The sequence below is a fragment of the Polypterus senegalus genome, chromosome 13 (assembly GCF_016835505.1).
Source record: "Polypterus senegalus isolate Bchr_013 chromosome 13, ASM1683550v1, whole genome shotgun sequence".
NCBI classification, from domain to species: Eukaryota; Metazoa; Chordata; class Cladistia; order Polypteriformes; family Polypteridae; genus Polypterus; species Polypterus senegalus.
In genome coordinates, this window is record NC_053166.1 from 136,557,853 (window position 1) to 136,577,197 (window position 19,345).

At 40.2% G+C, this 19,345-nt stretch overlaps 1 protein-coding gene across 1 annotated transcript in view; it reads right to left on the reverse strand.

Annotated features, from left to right (window-relative positions):
• LOC120542772 (interleukin-21 receptor-like) overlaps positions 1 to 19,345 on the reverse strand; it is a 58,408-nt gene that overhangs the window by 24,244 nt on the left and 14,819 nt on the right. Inside the window, exon 2 of the mRNA XM_039775428.1 lies at positions 863 to 952. Within this exon, the coding sequence (XP_039631362.1) occupies positions 863 to 941 (79 nt within the window). The 5' untranslated portion in view covers positions 942 to 952. The remainder of the gene's footprint in view (positions 1 to 862; positions 953 to 19,345) is intronic.

Consider the following 19,345-nt stretch of genomic DNA (forward strand, 5'->3'; position numbering starts at 1 on the left):
CCTGCACTTCCTCGATTGGTACTTTCTGCTGGCACGGAGATTTTTTAAAGGCCTTTCTTCAGTGTCTAATGCCTGTTTGTGTGTGCTGTGTGACCTACTCTGTGCCATCAGCACCAAACTATTAGACCCTGCATGGACCCCACTTGCTGCCCTTTCTTTTCCTGGAGAAATCCTGTAGAATCCCTTCCTGGTTACCAAGCCCACTCTACCACCGTGGTGCCTGCTGATGTGTCACTACAGGGGCAGCAGAGGTTCCCATGCTGAGACTGTCCTCTACCACATACCACGTTGGCATCAGTTCTGACCTTGCTATTTCCTTGTTAAATATACTGCCAGTTATCAAGTGTACAGCCTAGGAATGTGCACAGTGTTTTTTGTAGAAGATACAATTTGCACCACAAAAATACATTATAGAAACAAATTTAACAAAAGGGCAGAACTGTATTTTCTTTGTATTGTTATGGGATATCTGTATAATCTAGCAGGGGGTGAGTGTGGCCCCATTGTGATTAAAGCGTATGACATGACTGTAAACCTTACGTTTGGCAGCTGGGTCCGTATGCACTTTAGACTTCAATCACTTCATCTGACAAATTTGTCTGTTTCTTCTATGACTAGATATGTCAGCAGAATATATACATGTGAATGTACCATGTATTTTTATATGTTATTTCTTGGCTCGTCTTATAATTATTGTGTAATTTTTTGGTTGTTTTTACTTGTGCCCAATTTGTAAATGAATGGCTTGTACTGTCCTTTAATTTTGCATAAGACATACTGAGACAGGCACTACTGTATATAAAATAGAAATTGCCTGATTTAGAGACTTTGATTAAATCAGTAAAATACATATCTCACTTACCATCTGTTGTTTCTGTCAAGGTGTATTCCAGAAAAGATGTGATGGACAGAAAAAACAGCCAAACGAGAGCATGTAACATACTTGATATACCTGCCAAGAAATAAAGATAGACTTGCTATTATGGAAAGAAGTGTTTTACATTAGAAAGCTTATTATGACCATTGAGATGGAAAGCAGTTTCCAGTTTCCATCATTATCTGCAGAAGTGTATTGTCTTTTGTTATAATGCAGTAGAGATGGGCAACCCTTAATACTGTGTTGCAAAAGAGATGACTGAAAATGGGAGAGTGATTAATATTTCTTCAGCTTTGTTGCAGTGATTAAAGTGGACTTTTGGAATGCCCACCATTATTCCATACTGGCAATTCTGTGTTTTGCTGTTTGGAGTAGTGGGAGAGTTTCCATGTGTACCTATGGCGTTATTTCAGTGCCACTATTCTGAGCACACGTAAAAAAATATTGAGCGCACGTAAAAAAATATTGCAAGTGCAAGTGTTGCATTTTGAGGAGAAATTTATTTTGAGCGTACAAAAGCTGAATTTGAGTGAACAAAATTCATTGCTGCGTGCAAAAAATGTATTTCAGTGTTTGCACTTATCCATATACACACACACAATAGCACCCCCTCTCGCTCAGTTTTTTTCATTTGCGCTTGCTCGCAATGTGTTGCTTGCGCTCACAACATTCTCTGCTGCAAGCGCTCAACTCTCTGTACACCGTTATAAGTGTGCCACAAAACCAACCAATCACAGACTTGGTTTCAAAAATTCTGATTGGCTCTTACGGTCTCCAATCAGCTCGCTAGCTGCTGCATTCGGAAACAGTCGAAATGTAGCTAAATCCAGCTAAACTCAATTAAACCCCAATTTTAAAATAAAATAATTAAAGATATTATCCGCAAATTGGGGTTTAATTGAGTTTAGCTGGATTTAGCTACATTTCGGACTGTTTCCGGAATGCAGCAGCTAGCAGCTGATTGGAGACCGTAAGAGCCAATCAGAATTTTTGAAACCAAGTCTGTGATTGGTTGGTTTTGTGGCACACTTATAACGGTGTACAGAGAGTTGAGCGCAAGCAACACATTGCGAGCAAGCGCAAATGAAAAAACTGAGCGAGAGGGGGTGCTATTGTGTGTGTGTATATGGATAAGTGCAAACACTGAAATACATTTTTTGCACGCAGCAATGAATTTTGTTCACTCAAATTCAGCTTTTGTACGCTCAAAATAAATTTCTCCTCAAAATGCAACACTTGCACTTGCAATATTTTTTTACGTGCGCTCAGAATAGTGGCACTGAAATAACGCCATAGTGTACCAGCAGTTTTTGAAGTCAACACTTCTCACAGCTTCTCAGTATCTATCAGTTTTTTAAATGGCTGCTATTTCCTTAGAATTTTAGCGAGGAGTGTGGGGGTGTGGTTGGAAATCACTCCATCTCAGAACTTGGATGGATATATATTGTTGGCTGAAAAAGCTGAAACACTTGATGTTCTTATTTCATTTTCAACCACTGCTTTGGTGGATTATCATTTTGCAGAGGAGGAAGACCTAGATGGGGGCGGCATGGTGGCGGCATGGTGGCGCAGTGGTAGCGCTGCTGCCTCGCAGTTAGGAGACCCGGGTTCGCTTCCCGGGTCTTCCCTGCGTGGAGTTTGCATGTTCTCCCCGTGTCTGCGTGGGTTTCCTCCCACAGTCCAAAGACATGCCGGTTAGGTGAATTGGCGATTCTAAATTGGCCCTAGTGTGTCCTGTGGTGGGGTGGCACCCTGCCCAGGATTGGTTCCTGCCTTGTGCCTTGTGTTGGCTGGGATTGGCTCCAGCAGACCCCTGTGTTCGGATTCAGCAGGTTGGAAAATGGATGGAAGACCTAAATGTGGAATGAGCCCATCTAACATCTCTACCTCAAAAGAAAAAAAAATTCTAGAGACCATGTCAACGAAGAACCTATTTGATCTATTAGGTCATCTCAGTGGCACTTTACATCAAGTACATTTGACGTTTTGTACAGTTCATAAGGGTGTAGAAAGGTAGTATCATGTAGTGACTGGATCAGGTGGCTCAGTGCATCTTAGAAGAATATAAAGTGTAGTCCCCAGTCCTCAGAGAAGGTATGCAATTTACATTTATTTACAGTATTTGTATGACACCTTTATCCAAGGCAACTTACACAGCACAGGCAGGTCAGGTGACTTGCTTAGGGTCACACAGCATCAGTACCAGGATTTGAACCCATAACCTCAGGGTTTGAGGTTCAAGCCTTAATCAGTACACCACACTGCCAGGGCAAGAGGGGATGTCAACCCTAACAATACCATCTCATTTCGCCTCTTAGGCTCTGAAATGTTGCCCAGTGAGGGCACCTAAACCATGACTCGTCTGGTCAGATCTGCTGGAGAGAGCCGATAGCTTTGAAAAGCTGCTGAGGCTAGGAAAGCAACTGTTGCTCCACCGCATGCTCATTTTTGTTGTTTTTTGGACTTTGGTAGTAAACAAGGTGGTCTGGTTCTCCTCTCCCTCATTTGCACCTCGTAATGCACAATGTCTTCCAAACTTACTAAATAACAAATTTTAACTTGAAATTTTGTTATCTGTGATACCTTTATATCAATGCACTAAAACTTCAAGTTAGCTTTTTTTTTTTTTTAAATGAGGACATTCTGTACAGTTTAATATTTGTAGAGTCTCCTTCCACATTAGCTTTAAACCATTTGAAGTAAGCTTTGGCCTTTGTTCAGGAGTGATTCTGGCCCATTCTTTTAGGCAGACTTGCTCCATGTTGTTCAGGTTATTCAGATGATGCTTGTGCTCAATAGGACAATAAACTGACAAAAGTATGAGTACAACAGAAATGAAGAATCAAAGTATCAGCAGAAACAAGGAAGCAGTGGTGACAGACACTAGAGACGCTATACCAGAAACAAATGGAAGCTATACAGGTCATGGGGCCCTGCCTAGAAACTTTCTTGGTCTTTACTCTTTATAGTTTGGCATGTTGATTAGCACATGCAAGTAAAATTTCACTGTACTCAGTATAAGTGTCAATAATGATCCTATAAACCAATAAAATTTAAAAAATGATTTCAAGCAGGTAAAAAGAGTCACTCTAACAAAACAATGCTATGTCACATTATAAAGGCAGTATGCAGTTATGCAGACTAGTCTTGTCTAATATTTGGGGTATAATTTTAAATATGAAGAAACACTTTACCTATAATTATATAATACTTACTTCTTAGCTATCCTACACTCTCTGATGCACACACATGCAGAAAAATATAAAACCCAGTTTGCACTCTTTTTGTGTGTGTATCTTTCAAATTTCTTTACACAAGACTACTTTGTCAAAACATACATTTTGCTTTGCAGAGCTTTTGGTCACAAGCATTGCCTCCCTGGTCTTCTTTCCTTGTCCCATTAGCAGCAGAGTGAAATCAAGTGTCTAGATGGTGGGCTGTCTTGTGCATTTTTATATCATCACTTCTACTGCTCCTACTAATAGATGCAGCTTTTGTTGCTGTAGATATTTTTACGCTTCGCTTGAACAGTGAGCACAATTTAAAAATGGCACCTTTCTGTTTTTTTTTTCTTCTCTTCTTATGAGTTTCGCTTCTCCTTGGATATTGATGTTTCATGGTAGACTTTCTGTTAAAAAGGTTAATGAATAAAGGGCTATGTTCACTAGCAGAACAGAAGCCTGACCTAGAATTTCTGGTAACTTTAACATTTCTTTGCCCATTGTGAGTAAAGTTAACATAAACACAACAAATGCATGGGATTCTAGCAGACTGCATTTGTTTCAGAAATCAAACAACACAGCCTTCTGAGTTATTAATGCCTACAAAAAACCAGCTAGTCAATTTTTAGCAACTTCGGGAGATGGAGCCATCTGCCGCATGGGGCCCTGCTTCGGGACATACTGTAAATCACTATAGATCTGACACTTCAAATAAAATCAGTTAAAGTTACCAGTTTCTCTGTCCATTTTCTGAACTAAGTTATCCCAGCTTTTGGGTCACTGGGGGCCATATACAGTATAATCCAGGCAAAAGCCATTATCATTAGCCCGAAGATATGGTGGAAAAATACCCTGTGGAAACAAAGTCTGCTGTAACAGGAGATGTAACACTGTGAAGAAGAGTAGAAACAATCTTAGAATCTTAAGTAAACCAGAATTAGAAGGAGACGCCTCCATCATAGACTGCATTAATAACGGAGATGAGTGAGAGTACAGGAAGGTTGTGGAGGACTTCATCTTCTGGGGCAGGGATAACAACCTACAAGTCAACATAAGCAAAACAAAAGAGTTGATTGTGGAATTCCAGCATGTCAAACAGCCTCTGAGAGAACTCACCATTCAGGAGGAGGATGTGGAAGTGGTACAGAGCTACAGGTACCTGGAGGTTCACATGAACAACAAACTGGACTGGTCTAACAACACAGTGAGGCGGTACAAGAAGTGCCAGAGCAGACTGGACTTCCTAAGGAGACTCAGGTCTTTTGATGTGTGCAGCAAACTGCTGGAAATGTTCTACCAACCCACAGTAGTCCGTGTGTTGTTCTACTATGTGGTTTCCTGGGGAAACAACTTGAGCACAAAAGAAGCACAATATCTGAACGGACTTATCAAGAAAGTCTGCTTCCATCACATAACAAAACTCTGGCACACTAGTAGCTGTTATGAAAAAGAGGATGGTGGCAAAATTGAATACCATCTTGAAAAATCCCCTCCAGGTGACACTCTTTTGGAGCACTGTTAGCCACAGGCTCATTCTAATGTAGTGTGCTAAAGAACTGCATCTTGGGGTCTTTTCTGGCCACTGCTATCAGGAAATTCAATGCTTACTCTTTAAGTTCATTTTGAAATATCTGCACAATATACATTTATTTTTATGTTTTAATTAATTGATTGATTGCTTTATTGGGTGTATTATTTGCCCTGTGAATCTGTATCCTTTGTTTTTAATGTTTCTGCTGCTGTATACATCTGAATTTCCCCATGGAAATTTAACAAAGTTTATTAATCTAAGATAATCTAGAAAGGTGTTTTGGTATAGTTTCATAAATATACCCTGAAAAAGGGACTGAGAAGGCAGATGCAAACAATTTATAGGGGTTTGTAGCAACAGAAAAAGCAGAACTGAAAAAACACAGATGACAAATGGGTTGAGACAGAGTAAGCCACACAAGCAGACGTTCTGGGTGTTGCTGTTGACAGCTTTGCTGGTTAAGAGCAAATTTTAGTTATTTGTCTGGGCTTGCAAGTGTCCTGGATAAAAACAAAGATCCAGGCTTTTAATGACCTCTTGAGCACAGCCATCAGCAGTATGCCTGTTTGCGGAGAGAGTGTTGACCTTGTCGAGAGGTTTACTTACCTTGGCAGTGACATTCATATGTATGGTGACTCTTCCTATGAAGTCAGTAGACGGATTGGGAGAGTATGGGGGGATCATGAGGTCACTGGAAAGGGCTGTGTGGCGCTCCCGATATGTATGCAAAAGGACAAAGGTCCAAGTCTTTAGAGTCCTGGTGCTTCCTGTCTTGCTATATGGTTGCGAGACATGGATGCTATCAAGTGACCTGAGACGAAGCCTGGACTCTTTTGGTACTGTGTCTCTGCAGAAAATCCTTGGGTATCATTGGTTTGACTTTGTGTCAATGAGCGGTTGTTCATGGAGTCCCAAATGAGGCACATTACCTGCATTGTGTGGGAGCATTAGTTACGGCACTACGGCCATATGGCACGTTTCCCCGAGGGTGATCCGGCTCGTAAGATCCTCATTGTTGGGGACCCGAGTGGCTGGACCAGGCCAAGGGGTCGCCCACATAACACCTGGCTGCGGCAGATAGAGAGTCATTTCCGGAATGTGGGACTGGACCGCGTGTCTGCCCTGGGGGGTTGCCAACTGGGATCCCAAGTTGTTTCAGCGTGTATTGGGTACGGCAATGCACTGTACCACTGCATGCTCCCCAACTTGACTTGACTTGCTGGGTTCAATCTCTTCTTATATCTGTTAGGGCAGTATTTCTATGGGTGTTGTGTGACTTTTATTTTTTTAAAACACCTTGTGATGGTGCTATATTAAATTAAGAATTTCTTTATCTTAGCTATTCTCTATCTACTAGACAGCTAAGGTAGTTGACTCAAGTGAGGTATAATGTAATCTATTCTTGTTTCAGTCAGGTTTCAGAACAAATCACAGCACAGAAACTGCACTCGTTAAAGTAGTAAATGATTGTCGGGTAAATGCAGACAGAGGCCATTTATCTGTTCTCATCCTCCTAGATCTGAGTGCCGCATTTGACACCATTGATCATAATATTCTTAGAAATCGCTTTAGTCAATGGGTGGGCCTCTCTGGCAGTGTCTTAAATTGGTTTGAATCCTACCTGGCAGGGAGAAAATTCTTTGTTAGTTGTGGTAATCACATCTCAAGACACATGATATCCAATATGATGTCACTACACTGGTTACCTGTGTCATTCAGGATTGACTTTAAAATACTGCTTATGGTTTATAAAGCCTTTAATAATCTCGCCCCATCTTATATATTGGAATGCCTGACACATTATATCCCAAATCGTAACCTTAGATCCTCAAATGAGTGTCTCTTTAGAATTCTAAGAACAAAACTTAAAAGAAGTGGTGAGGCGGCCTTCTGCTGCTATGCACCTAAAATCTGGAATAGCCTGCCAATAGGAATTCGCCAGGCTGATACAGTAGAGCACTTTAAAACACTGCTGAAAACACATTACTTTAACATGGCCTTCTCATAACTTCACTTTAACTTAATACTGATACTCTGTATGTTCAGTTCTTCATAATAACTATTCATAGTGGCTCTAAAATCCGTACTGACCCCAACTCTCTCTTCTGTTTCTTTTTACGGTTTCTTTGTGGTGGCGGCCTGCGCCACCACCACCTACTCAAAGCATCATGATGCACCAACATTGATGGACTGAAAGCCAGAAGTCTACGTGACCATCATCATCAAGTCCTTCCATGAGAACCCTAAATACAAAGAGGACTGTTTCATTTATGTTAGGTAGATTGCCCAGAGGGGACTTGCCGCATGGAGTTTTTTTTTTTGTTTTTTCTGTCCACCCTGGCCATCGGACCTTACTTATTCTATGTTAATTAATGTTGACTTATTTTATTTTCTTACTGTGTCTTTTATTTTTCTATTCTTCAATATGTAAAGCACTTTGAGCTACATTTTTTTGTATGAAAATGTGCTATATAAATAAATGTTGTTGTTGTTTATACTAGAACAGGGGTCCTCAATCACGGTCCTGGAGAGCCGCAGTGGCTGCGGGTTTTTGCTCCAACCCAGTTGCTTAATAAAAAGCACTTATTGCTAAAGTAACACTTCTGCTTCACTTTAGTGATTTTGAGCCCTTATTGCTTAATTTTGTCTTAAACAGCTATTTTAATTGCTCCTTATTATCAATAACATGCAAATGACAAGAGAGAGCAGCATTTCTCCATTTAGCTTATTTACATTTACACCTGTGTGTATTTATCTGCACTATTGGGTTTAATTAAATACTTGGAAGAAAAATGAAGAGAAAAAAGTGAAGGACTGAGAATTACTCGTCCATTTTAGCCTTCAAATCATTTGCACGATAGAAAGGGAAAGAAAATCTAGGATATGAGAATGACCTGACATAGCAGAGTTAATTTAATTTCATAGCTTGTTAGAGCTTTATTGGCAAGAATTGCTTTCTAATTAAGCAACCAGGTCAGAACAAAAATCTGCAGCCACTGCGGCTCTCCAGGACTGGGATTGAGGACCCCTGTACTAGAAAACAAATAAGCCCAGTAAAGTGGACTGGCACAACATAAAATTTGTGTAAAGGGATTAATTGCCCAGGAAAAAGGGAATCCTAGATATGTTCTTGTAAAATTCACTTTATTGCTTAGCAATAGGCAGGAGGCCAATAATGGATATTAGAAACTGGAGGAATTTTGACTATGACCCAAAGTAAAATGGCTTCTTGATTTGCATTTATGAAGAAGTGGTGGATTCTCAAGAAATACAATCACAAGAAACCATCTTGCCTAGCATCAGATTGCAAAATGTACATTTACGTTTCATGTAAATCTCTCAAGGAGCCATATTTGCTCTCCGGCAACTCACAGTATAACATAAAGATATAAGATTCTTGAACTGTCTTAATCCAATTCAGAGTCACAACACGAGACAGGAACTAACCATCATTGGGCACCAGCCTAACACTGGAGCATGAATATTTTTATCATTAATATATTTATTTTAACTTGTTCCACTTTTACAATCAAAGCAGCCATTCCCCTTAGGGAGCAGTGCACTGTTGCTGGAAGTAAGTAATTAAATTAAACACAACTGCAGTCAGTAACCTGGTTATTCACAGAAGCCCAGTTTCTAAAATGCCATATAAACCCTTATTTTGGTTAGAAAAATCAGCTTATTGGCTTCTGAGAAACTAACTTAACAGTGTTAGATTTCTCTGTTAATAACCCAATTATGTGACCATGTAAACCATTAACCGGGTTATTGATAATGATTTTGCACATGTCTATTGCACTCTGTCAGGCTGCTCATAAATTTAATTTGCACATGCTTTTAGCAGCCATGGGTGGAAGCATCCATATTATAAACTTCCAGGGGCAAATGTTTGGGTGATATTTCTTCTCCTGGCTGAAATTATATCTCCCTTAATACTTTAGAAATTGCTAAATTCATGCTGATGAGCTGAACATACAATGCTAAACTCAACAACACAATCTCGAGAGCAGTAGGGTCACATGTTAAAAGTAACGCTAAGTTTCATAGTCTGACAACTTTTAACTCTTTGAGGGCTGAATATTGTTTCCAAAAAACATAGTTTCTGAAAAGCAATGGTTTAACACACAAATCAACATAAAACATCTGTTGCCGCATGCTGCTGCTGCCAGTTTGCTAAGAATATGTGGCAGGCTTGCTGCCAGGCTGTCTTTGTATGGCTGGGACACAGTTGCAGTGCATTGCAATCTGGTTTCTACCTCTTATCATTGTTAAGTGGCACTCCTCCCTGGCGAACATTGTCAGTACAACCATTAGCTGTGGGACCAATCAGCTGAAGCTGGAACCTCACATTGGTTTTCAGTCACTTGTATCAAAATCTGACAAGACATATTCCAGTTCAGAGATAATAAGAGGCAAAACGTCATCTACAAAGTATTTTGCTTTATACATTCGCTTTGATCTCTTGCCAGATGTCAGTGCCATTTTTGCCATTGTTTACGCCTTGCTACTCACGCGGGTGCAGGAAATCTCGGTCATGCCAATGAATCTAACTTTCCTTCTAGCAACGAGAGTCCATTTAAAACATAAAGATTGGCATTGTCACAGTTTACAGTCGATTACTATCATCAGCTCTTCCTTTTGACAAAAGTTGACATCAGCCCTGAAAGAGTTAAAAGTGCCTCAGACTGAGGTCACTTAGACTCTGGAGCAGGTTTTCTTCAAGGACCTCTCAGTATTTGATTGCATTTACTCTTCCCTTAATTCTGACCAGTCTCCCTCTCCCTGCAACAGAAAACTATCCCCATAGCATGATGCTACGACCACCATGTTTCACCATTGAGATGGTATTATGGTGGATCCAAATCATATTATGTAATATCATCTACTGTTAAATTTGACTCTTTACTTGTAATATTTTTATTTTACTATTATATATGTATTTGGGATTACTTGTGTTCTGTTATGTGTATTGTATTGTATTGACCCCCTTCCTTTTGACACCCACTGCATGCCCAACCAACCTGGAAAGGGGTCTCTCTTTGAACTGCCTTTCCCAAGGTTTCTTCCATCTTTTTCCCTACAAGGGTTTTTTGGGAGTTTTTCCTTGTCTTCTTCAAGTGTCAAGGCTGGGGGGCTGTCAAGAGGCAGGGCCTGTTAAAGCCCATTGTGGCACTTCTTGTGTGATTTGGGGTTATACAAAAATGAATTGCTTTGTATTGTATTAGGCAGGTGATGAGCAGTGCCTGGTCTTCACCAGACGTAGTGCTTGATGTCCTGCCCAAATAGTTCAGTAGAGTCCTTTAAACTGTTATATGCCTTTCACCCAAGAGTGGCTTCCTTCTAGCTACTTTACCAGAAACACCTGATTGATGGCATGCTACTGAGATGGTTGTCCTACCAACAGGTTCTCCCATTTCAGTAGAAGACATATGAAAATTTGTTTGGGTGACCATTTGATTCTTGGTCACTTCCCTTGATCAAGGCCATTCTTGTCCAGTTACTTAGTTTAGCTGGATCATGAACTCTTAGAAGATACCTTCTGGATCTAAATATCTTCCTTTTAAGAATTACTGAGGCCACTGTGCTCCTGAAAACACTCAGAGTTTTTATCCCCTTGCCCTGATCTGTGCCTCACCACATTTTTATCACAGAGTACTAGGGAGAGTTGCTTGGACTTCATGGCTTGGTCTCTGTCCTGACATGCAGTGTGAATGGTAGGACCTACATATAATGTACAAGTGTGTGCCTTTCTAAACAATGTCTAATCAGTTCAGTTTGCACAAGTGGACTCCAGTCACATTCTAGACACATCTAAAGAAAATTTTAAACAAACAGGATACACGATTATTCATTATTTTGCAACCCATTTTGAAAATATGATTTCACTTATTAATCCATTATGGATTATTGAGTGTAAACTGATGGGCAATATTTGCAAATTGATCCATTTCAAATTAAATCTAGAACATAATAAAGTGGGCAGAAAGTGAAGGGGTCTGAATACTTTCTGAATCCACTGTAGCTAAAGAGACAAAGAAGTCAGACAAAGAAACAATAGCTGTCTTACCTTAACAAAGAATGATTCAATGGCTTTAGCATTTAGTTTCGTTTTTTAAAGTGTGGTCTTTTATTCACAATAAGCCTAGAGATTACAGTTTCACTTGACAGAAAAAGTAAAAAAAAATCTTCCTGCTGTCACTAAAAGTAGTAGTGAATACAAATGGACTGTTTTTAGCAGTTAATTCCATCCATGTAGAGAGATTACATAAAAGAATAACATATTCAGGAAATAAATGACTTCTTTTTTCGAATTAATATGAATTTAATGCCAGTTTTGTATGAAAGTCACAAATATGGAAGACTGTATCATGTTATATAATTGTTGTTTTTTCCCAGGGATCTCATTTTATAAATTAACTATAGGAATGATTAAAAAAATAAATAAGTATTTTTGGGCCTGGCGTCATATGTAGTGAATGATGTTGAAGAAGGCTGGTTTAAAAAGGCCGTGAGTTTAACAACTGAAGGCCTGCATTAGGTTGGAAACATTTGAAGATCACTCCAAACTGGGTAAATTGATAAAAAATTCAGAAGGGTAGAATCTGAAATAATGTTTTTTCATAGTAGCTTATTGCACTAATATCATGCTAGGGTAAGTTCCTTGTACTTGATGACCGTGAAAGTTGAGTTTAGTAAATTGGTGGATAAGTGAATGTTGTGCAGTGTATTTTTAATTAAGATGAATGAGTATTATTTCATAATAACCATATAATGTATGACCAAGATGTATTTGTATATTAAAAATATTTGTGTATGACAGGCAGCAGATGCTGGAGCTGTCATTCTTATTCATTCTGTCATGTAATCGTCTTCTGTAAGTCGCTTCACTATTAGCAGATGTCGTTGCATTTCTTTTCCTGTCAGCCATGGTGCATATCCACACTGCTGCTTGCTGTGAGGAGGATCCATATTATATGGCCAAGGTAACCTGCACTTCTAAATCGTGGGTCACGTTACTCATATAAGCTCCCAATTAAGACTAAAATTAAAGTTCACGGCCAGGTGGTTCTCGAGTTTCTGAGTGACAGATGGACCACCCTTAGCCTTTTATACGCATAGACTAGCTTTGCTACCTGTCTAAAATGAGTCAAAATCTAAGTAATCACATAGGCTTCAAGTTTCTTATTTGACACGTTTGATCTGGTATAACAATACGCACCCAATCCCATTCCCTCGTGGTGGCCTTTTCCTTTTTGGGCAGAGCTGGCCATTTTCGATACTTCCAGTCAGCATGGCTCTAAAAACTGACCACTTTCATACTCAAATAGTTTTGCTGGAAAAATGTGGTGGTGGTCACTTGCTCATTGCTCTGGTTTGGCAACTCTGGCCTAGTCATGTCAGGACTTTGGTTTCTCAACCTGCACATCGATTTATTGTTATTTTCCCTCATCCACTGCCCACCAGGTGAACTTATCTGTCATTAGCATAACAGATATAAACCTTGTTCATGTACCCTGAGCAGTTTCAAGAAAGTTCCTACCACGTTGCTGTTAGACAACACAATAGATTGTTAAGGCTAGTTGTGTTATTTTTAGAGCCTGATTTAGTATTTTTATAGTTTTTTTTTTATTTTTTTGACCCTTCTTCTATGTTTTGCTTAGTTTACATTTTTCTTCCTGACCCTAGCAACAAGATGGTACACAGATACGCAGACAAACGTATAGACACTTGTCCTTTTATTACGATGGTTAAGCTGACATCTGTCTGTCTGGCAGTTAGCTCTGCTGAACATATTCAGAATTAATATGGTTTGCAGTGCACCATCTATTGGAATGTATTTTATAAGTCATGCAGTATTAAAATCCCTTGCATTTTTTCTCATTCCAACAGTTGGCGCATGACATGCATTAGCATTACTCTTACAAATCGAATGCTAAATGGCATATAATAGACAGGGCGGCACGGTGGGGCAGTGGTAGCTGCTGCTGCCTCGCAGCAAGGAGACGTGAGTTCGCTTTCCGAGTTCTCCCCGTTTCTGCGTGGGTTACCTCCGGGTGCTCCGGTTTCCTCCCACAATCCAAAGACATGCAAGTTAGGTGCATGTGTGCTTGGTGTGTGGGTGTGTGTGAGTCCTGTGGTGGGCTGGCGTCCTGCCCGGGGATTTGTTCCTGCCTTGCGCCCTGTGTTGGCTGGGATTGGCTCCAGCAGACCCCCGTGACCCTGTGTTAGGATATAGTGGGTTGGATAATGGATGGATGGATGGATATAACAGACACAGAGCAACCAGACAAACACACAGATATAAAGACACAAACACTTGTCCTTGTATTAAGGTGGATAAATGTTTATGATTGTTCTTTTTTGCTGTAGGATTATGCATCTCTAGGTTTGCCTGACGTTTCAGTTAATTTTGATTTGTGAATGTTTTAATTAAGCAATCCCATAGTTATTTACCATCTGAATGCTTTTTCAAGTCTTCTATTAAACATAGTGCCTTAATTTAAATTAATTGTGTTTGCATGAGTGGCACAGTGTTCAGTGTAGCTGTCTCTTGGGTTCACCTTCCTTGGTGTGCCTGACTGCCGAGGAGGTGCATTGTCTCCATGTCTGTTTGTGCGTTTTTCTCCTGGCACTTGTTTATTCCTCCTACTCCCTAAAGACACACTGTACTCTACTGTATGTGCTAAACTAACGGGTGATTGTACATTAGTCCCATTTTGAGTGAGAGTGTGGATGTGTAGGAAGACTATGAGGCAGCCACACTAAAAGCTGTGCCACCATGCCACACCACATTAGAAGTCTTTTGGGGAAAACACCGATCAATGTCAAATTTATATGGGCAATGAACAACACAGTTTCAGCTTGTGCAACACATAAAAATTAAACAAAGCAATTATTTTTGACATTGATTGCTCTAAGCTTTCAACCCATTTCTTCTGTTTGAAGTAACCTTTTATAAGTAACTGCTGTTTTGTTTTTTTACTTTCTTTGTGTAGCTCTCTTAGCTATTATTTTTGTTAAGGACTTTGAGCTACATTCAGTAAGGAAAATGCGCTATATTAATCAATGTTGTTGAAATGTGGTATGATAGTTAAGGCTGAGGCTGGTGTGAACGCTGGCCCCAGCACAGACAGACGGAGGACATATTTTGCACCCACACACTGTTTATTATATACAATTTATACAAAGTCACGTGCACTCACACTCCAGTGCCTCTGCACCGATTTCCCCAAAGTCCAGGGCCCACAGTCCTTGTGCCTTCCTGGCCGCCTCCCGTCCTCTCTCTCCAGCTCAGTCCTTCTGCCTCCCGACTTCCACCGCTGACTGGAGGGAGGCGGCCCCTTTTATGGGGAGCCGGATGGGCTCCAGCTGCTTCCCGGCACTTAACGGCGGCCACACCCCTGTGTGGCGGAAGTGCCGGCCGTGCACCCGGAAGCCATCTGTGTCTCCCCGGTCGTCTTCCCCCTCCTGGGATAAACAGGCACTGGGGCGCCGCCTGGCGGTGGCCACGGGTCCCTACAGGGCTGGGCTTCCAAGCCCTGTACCCGAGGCCCCCTGCATAACCAGGACGGACGCCCCCACTCAGTCTGGAGGAGGCACACGCCCTCCTCTGGTCCTCTAGGGCGTCCCGGCCGGACCACACTGGGTATTCAGATCCCACTAATGACACTGTGTGACCCTGAGCAAATCACTTGACCTGCCTGTGCTCCAGCTGGAAAACCGAAAAGAAATGTAACCAATTGTATCATAAATGTTGTAAGTCACTTTTGATAAAGGCGTCAGCCAAGTAAGTAAATGTAAAAGCAACCTGCCAGATAAAAAGAGTTTTGTTCTGTTACTAAAGTGCTAGTGCTACTATAAAGCGTTACCACACATCTCAATCACTAACCGGAGCTGACATCATGAACAATGTGTGCATCTGCCTGAAGCTGCAATGTGAGTCTTGTGTATTTATTACTTACAGTGTATGCCATTGGTCTTCCATTACAAAAATGTTTTTTATTACTGAAAAGCTACAGGGAAATGACAAAATGAACATTAACTATCCTTATGGGGCATTGGGCCTATACTAACTTACACAAGAGTTTCAACACACGCATGGGATACACAAGCATTTCTAGTGGAAGAATGAGAGGCCATTGATCCATGACAAGCTTCGTCATCTGCTGTTTTGATTATGCCGGTAACACCACTCTAAAATCCATGAACTTTAGGATTAAACTTTTCACAATTATAACTTTTAACACACAGGTGACCCTTCAGGATTTTACTTCACTTTCTCTAGCTTATTAGGCATGGAAACAAACTGGTGTCTGTGTGTAGCTACATAACAGCTAACTTGATACCTATAACACTATATATATATATATATATATATATATATATATATATATATATATATATATATATATATATATATATATATATATATACACTATAAATGTGTACAGTTGTGCTTGAAAGTTTGTGAACCCTTTAGAAGTTTCTGTATTTCTGCATAAATATGACCTAAAACATCATCAGATTTTCACTCAAGTCCTAAAAGTAGATAAAGAGAAACCAGTTAAACAAATGAGACAAAAATATTATACTTGGTCATTTATTTATTAAGGAAAATGATCGAATATTACATATTTGTGAGTGGCAAAAGTATGTGAACCTTTGCTTTCAGTATCTGGTGTGACCCCCCTTTGTAGCAATAACTGCAACTAAACGTTTCCGGTAACTTTTGATCATTCCTGCACACCAGCTTGGAGGAATTTTAGCCCATTCCTCCGTACAGAACAGCTTCAACTCTGGGATGTTGGTGGGTTTCTTCACATTAACTGCTCGCTTCAGGTCCTTCCACAACATTTCTATTGGATTAAGGTCAGGACTTTGACTTGGCCATTCCAAAACATTAACTTTATTCTTCTTTAACCATTCTTTGGTAGAACGACTTGTGTGCTTAGGGTCGTTGTCTTGCTGCATGACCCACCTTCTCTTGAGATTCAGTTCATGGACAGATGTCCTGACATTTTCCTTTAGAATTCTCTGATATAATTCAGAATTCATTGTTCCATCAATGAAGGCAAGCCGTCCTGGCCCAGATGCAGCAAAACAGGCCCAAACCATGATACTACCACCACCATGTTTCACAGATGGGATAAGGTTCTTATGCTGGAATGCAGTGTTTTCCTTTCTCCAAACATAACGCTTTTCATTTAAACCAAAAAGTTCTATTTTGGTCTCATCTGTCCACAAAACATTCTTCCAATAGCCTTCTGGTTTGTCCACGTGATCTTTTGCAAACTGCAGAAGAGCAGCAATGTTTTTTTTGGAGAGCAGTGGTTTTCTCCTTGCAATCCTGCCGTGCACACCATTGTTGTTCAGTGTTCTCCTGATGGTGGACTCATGAACATGAACATTAGCCAATGTGAGAGAGGCCTTCAGTTGCTTAGAAGTTACCCTGGGGTCCTTTGTGACCTCGCCGACTATTACATGCCTTGCTCTTGGAGTGATCTTTGTTGGTCGACCACTCCTGGGGAGGGTAACAATGGTCTTGAATTTCCTCCATTTGTACACAATCTGTCTGACTGTGGATTGGTGGAGTCCAAACTCTTTAGAGATGGTTTTGTAACCTTTTCCAGCCTGATGAGCATCAACAACTCTTTTTTCTGAGGTCCTCAGAAATCTCCTTTGTTCGTGCCATGATACACTTCCACAAACATGTGTATTGAAGAGCAGACTTTGATAGATCCCTGTTCTTTAAATAACAAAGGATGCCCACTCACACCTGATTGTCATCCCTTTTGACTGAAAACACCTGACTCGAAATTCAAACTAACTGCTAATCCTAGAGGTTCACATAGTTTTGCCACTCACAAATATGTAATATTCAATCATTTTCCTCAATAAATAAATGACCAAGTATAATATTTTGTCTCATTTGTTTAACTGGTTTCTCTTTATCTACTTTTAGGGCTTGAGTGAAATTCTGATGATGTTTTAGGTCATATTTATGCAGAAATATAGAAAATTCTAAAGGGTTCACTAACTTTCAAGCACAACTGTATGTAAAAATAAGAAACACATGAAGCGCTGAATTCATTTACCTTTGCATAACATTTTCTTGAATTTGATCAGAATATTGTAATTGTATATGGCAAGAATTTTCAACCCCAAGAGACTTTCATATTCTTTAATTTTACAGAGCATCTAATGTGAAACTTGAGGGACTTTAATAAAATTGTAGTGAGTAGTTTGTCTTTTTTATTTCTGTACAGGGACTTTAAGGGACACTTTTAAGGTGGCACAGAACACAGTTTAGAAGCAGGGATCCAACTGGCAGTGCTGAACTTTATAGCTGAACCACCGGGTCACATTGGCTGGTGTCTGATTAAACAGCAGGGTCTGTTAAGGACAGCAAGTGAGTTCTGTTTAAATTATTCACATTCAAACCCAGCGGGCCTATAGGTCTAAAATTGCGGAAATCTTTACAGCAAATATTAATTTGGCATCCATCAAATCTCATTAAACAGGTTAAGGTTACCTCACAGATGTCACACACGTGCGATTAGGAGGCAGTCAGAAAGCCCAAAGGTGAGTGAAATATCGCGAGATGAAAGATTGTCACGTGGTACTTACCTGAACCTTTTCTCCCAACAGGAAAACCGAAGAAAAATATTAGCCGCTATTTCCGGGTTTCAAAATGGCCACCGTGACATCACGTCTGGCGACTCCACTCTTCATCACTTGGCCCTGTCATCACGGACATCACTTCCGGTTCCTCCACAATGACGCTGTCACTTCCTGCCAGCCAGTTCCTGTTCCCATAATTCATCCTCTATATAAACGCCATCTTGCCACAAGCAATTTGTTATCTGTTACTGTTTTTCAGTGCTTTTGATCCATTTTTGCATCTTTTTGTCACACAGGACAATATACGGGGACGGTCCCCAAAACTTTATCTTTGTGGATTCTCTTTTTTTGTTTGGGTATTTTCCACACAGTCTATAAAGTGTTTTATTAGGTAATACAAACCTAATTATCTTTATTAGGATTTATAAGCCAGCTGTTATTGTTTCTTATTTGCATATTAGTCATAATAGAATTCATGGTTAGCCTGTTAACTAGAGAAATGTTAGGGCTTCATGGGACCTTCCAATGTAAGATTTTTAAGCATGATCTCACCATGCTTGGCTGAGCGTAACGTCTTGTGGCAGGGTGAAAAGAATTGCGACCCATAATGGACAGGCAGAGCTTATTCCTGCCTTATTAAACTTCACCTCAATGATGTACTGGAGATGCTGCTTCAAAAATGAATGAAGAAAATGAATTTGATGTTTCATTCTGCTTTGTTTTGTGTACTGTACTATGGTGGGCAGTTGCCGATGGCGAGTGGCTGTAGCTTTCACATCATCTGCACAATAATTTTATGTGCTGTCTGTGGACCACTAATAAAAAGTAGTTGATTGGCTTGTACAGTTCTGTTCATTTTCTGATCTTTTTAACTCTATTTGTTGTCACAGGGGCTGGAGCCTGTCTTACTAGAGCTTGGTTTAAGGCAGGAACTCTGGATGCAACATCAATCCACCGCCTGATACGCTCACTCATAGAGGTCAATTTGGAGTTACTAATAAATCAAACATGCATGCCTTTGGGATGTACGGGGTGAACTAATATACACGTGGAAAAAGCCATACAGACATGGGGAAATCATGTAAGCTTGACACC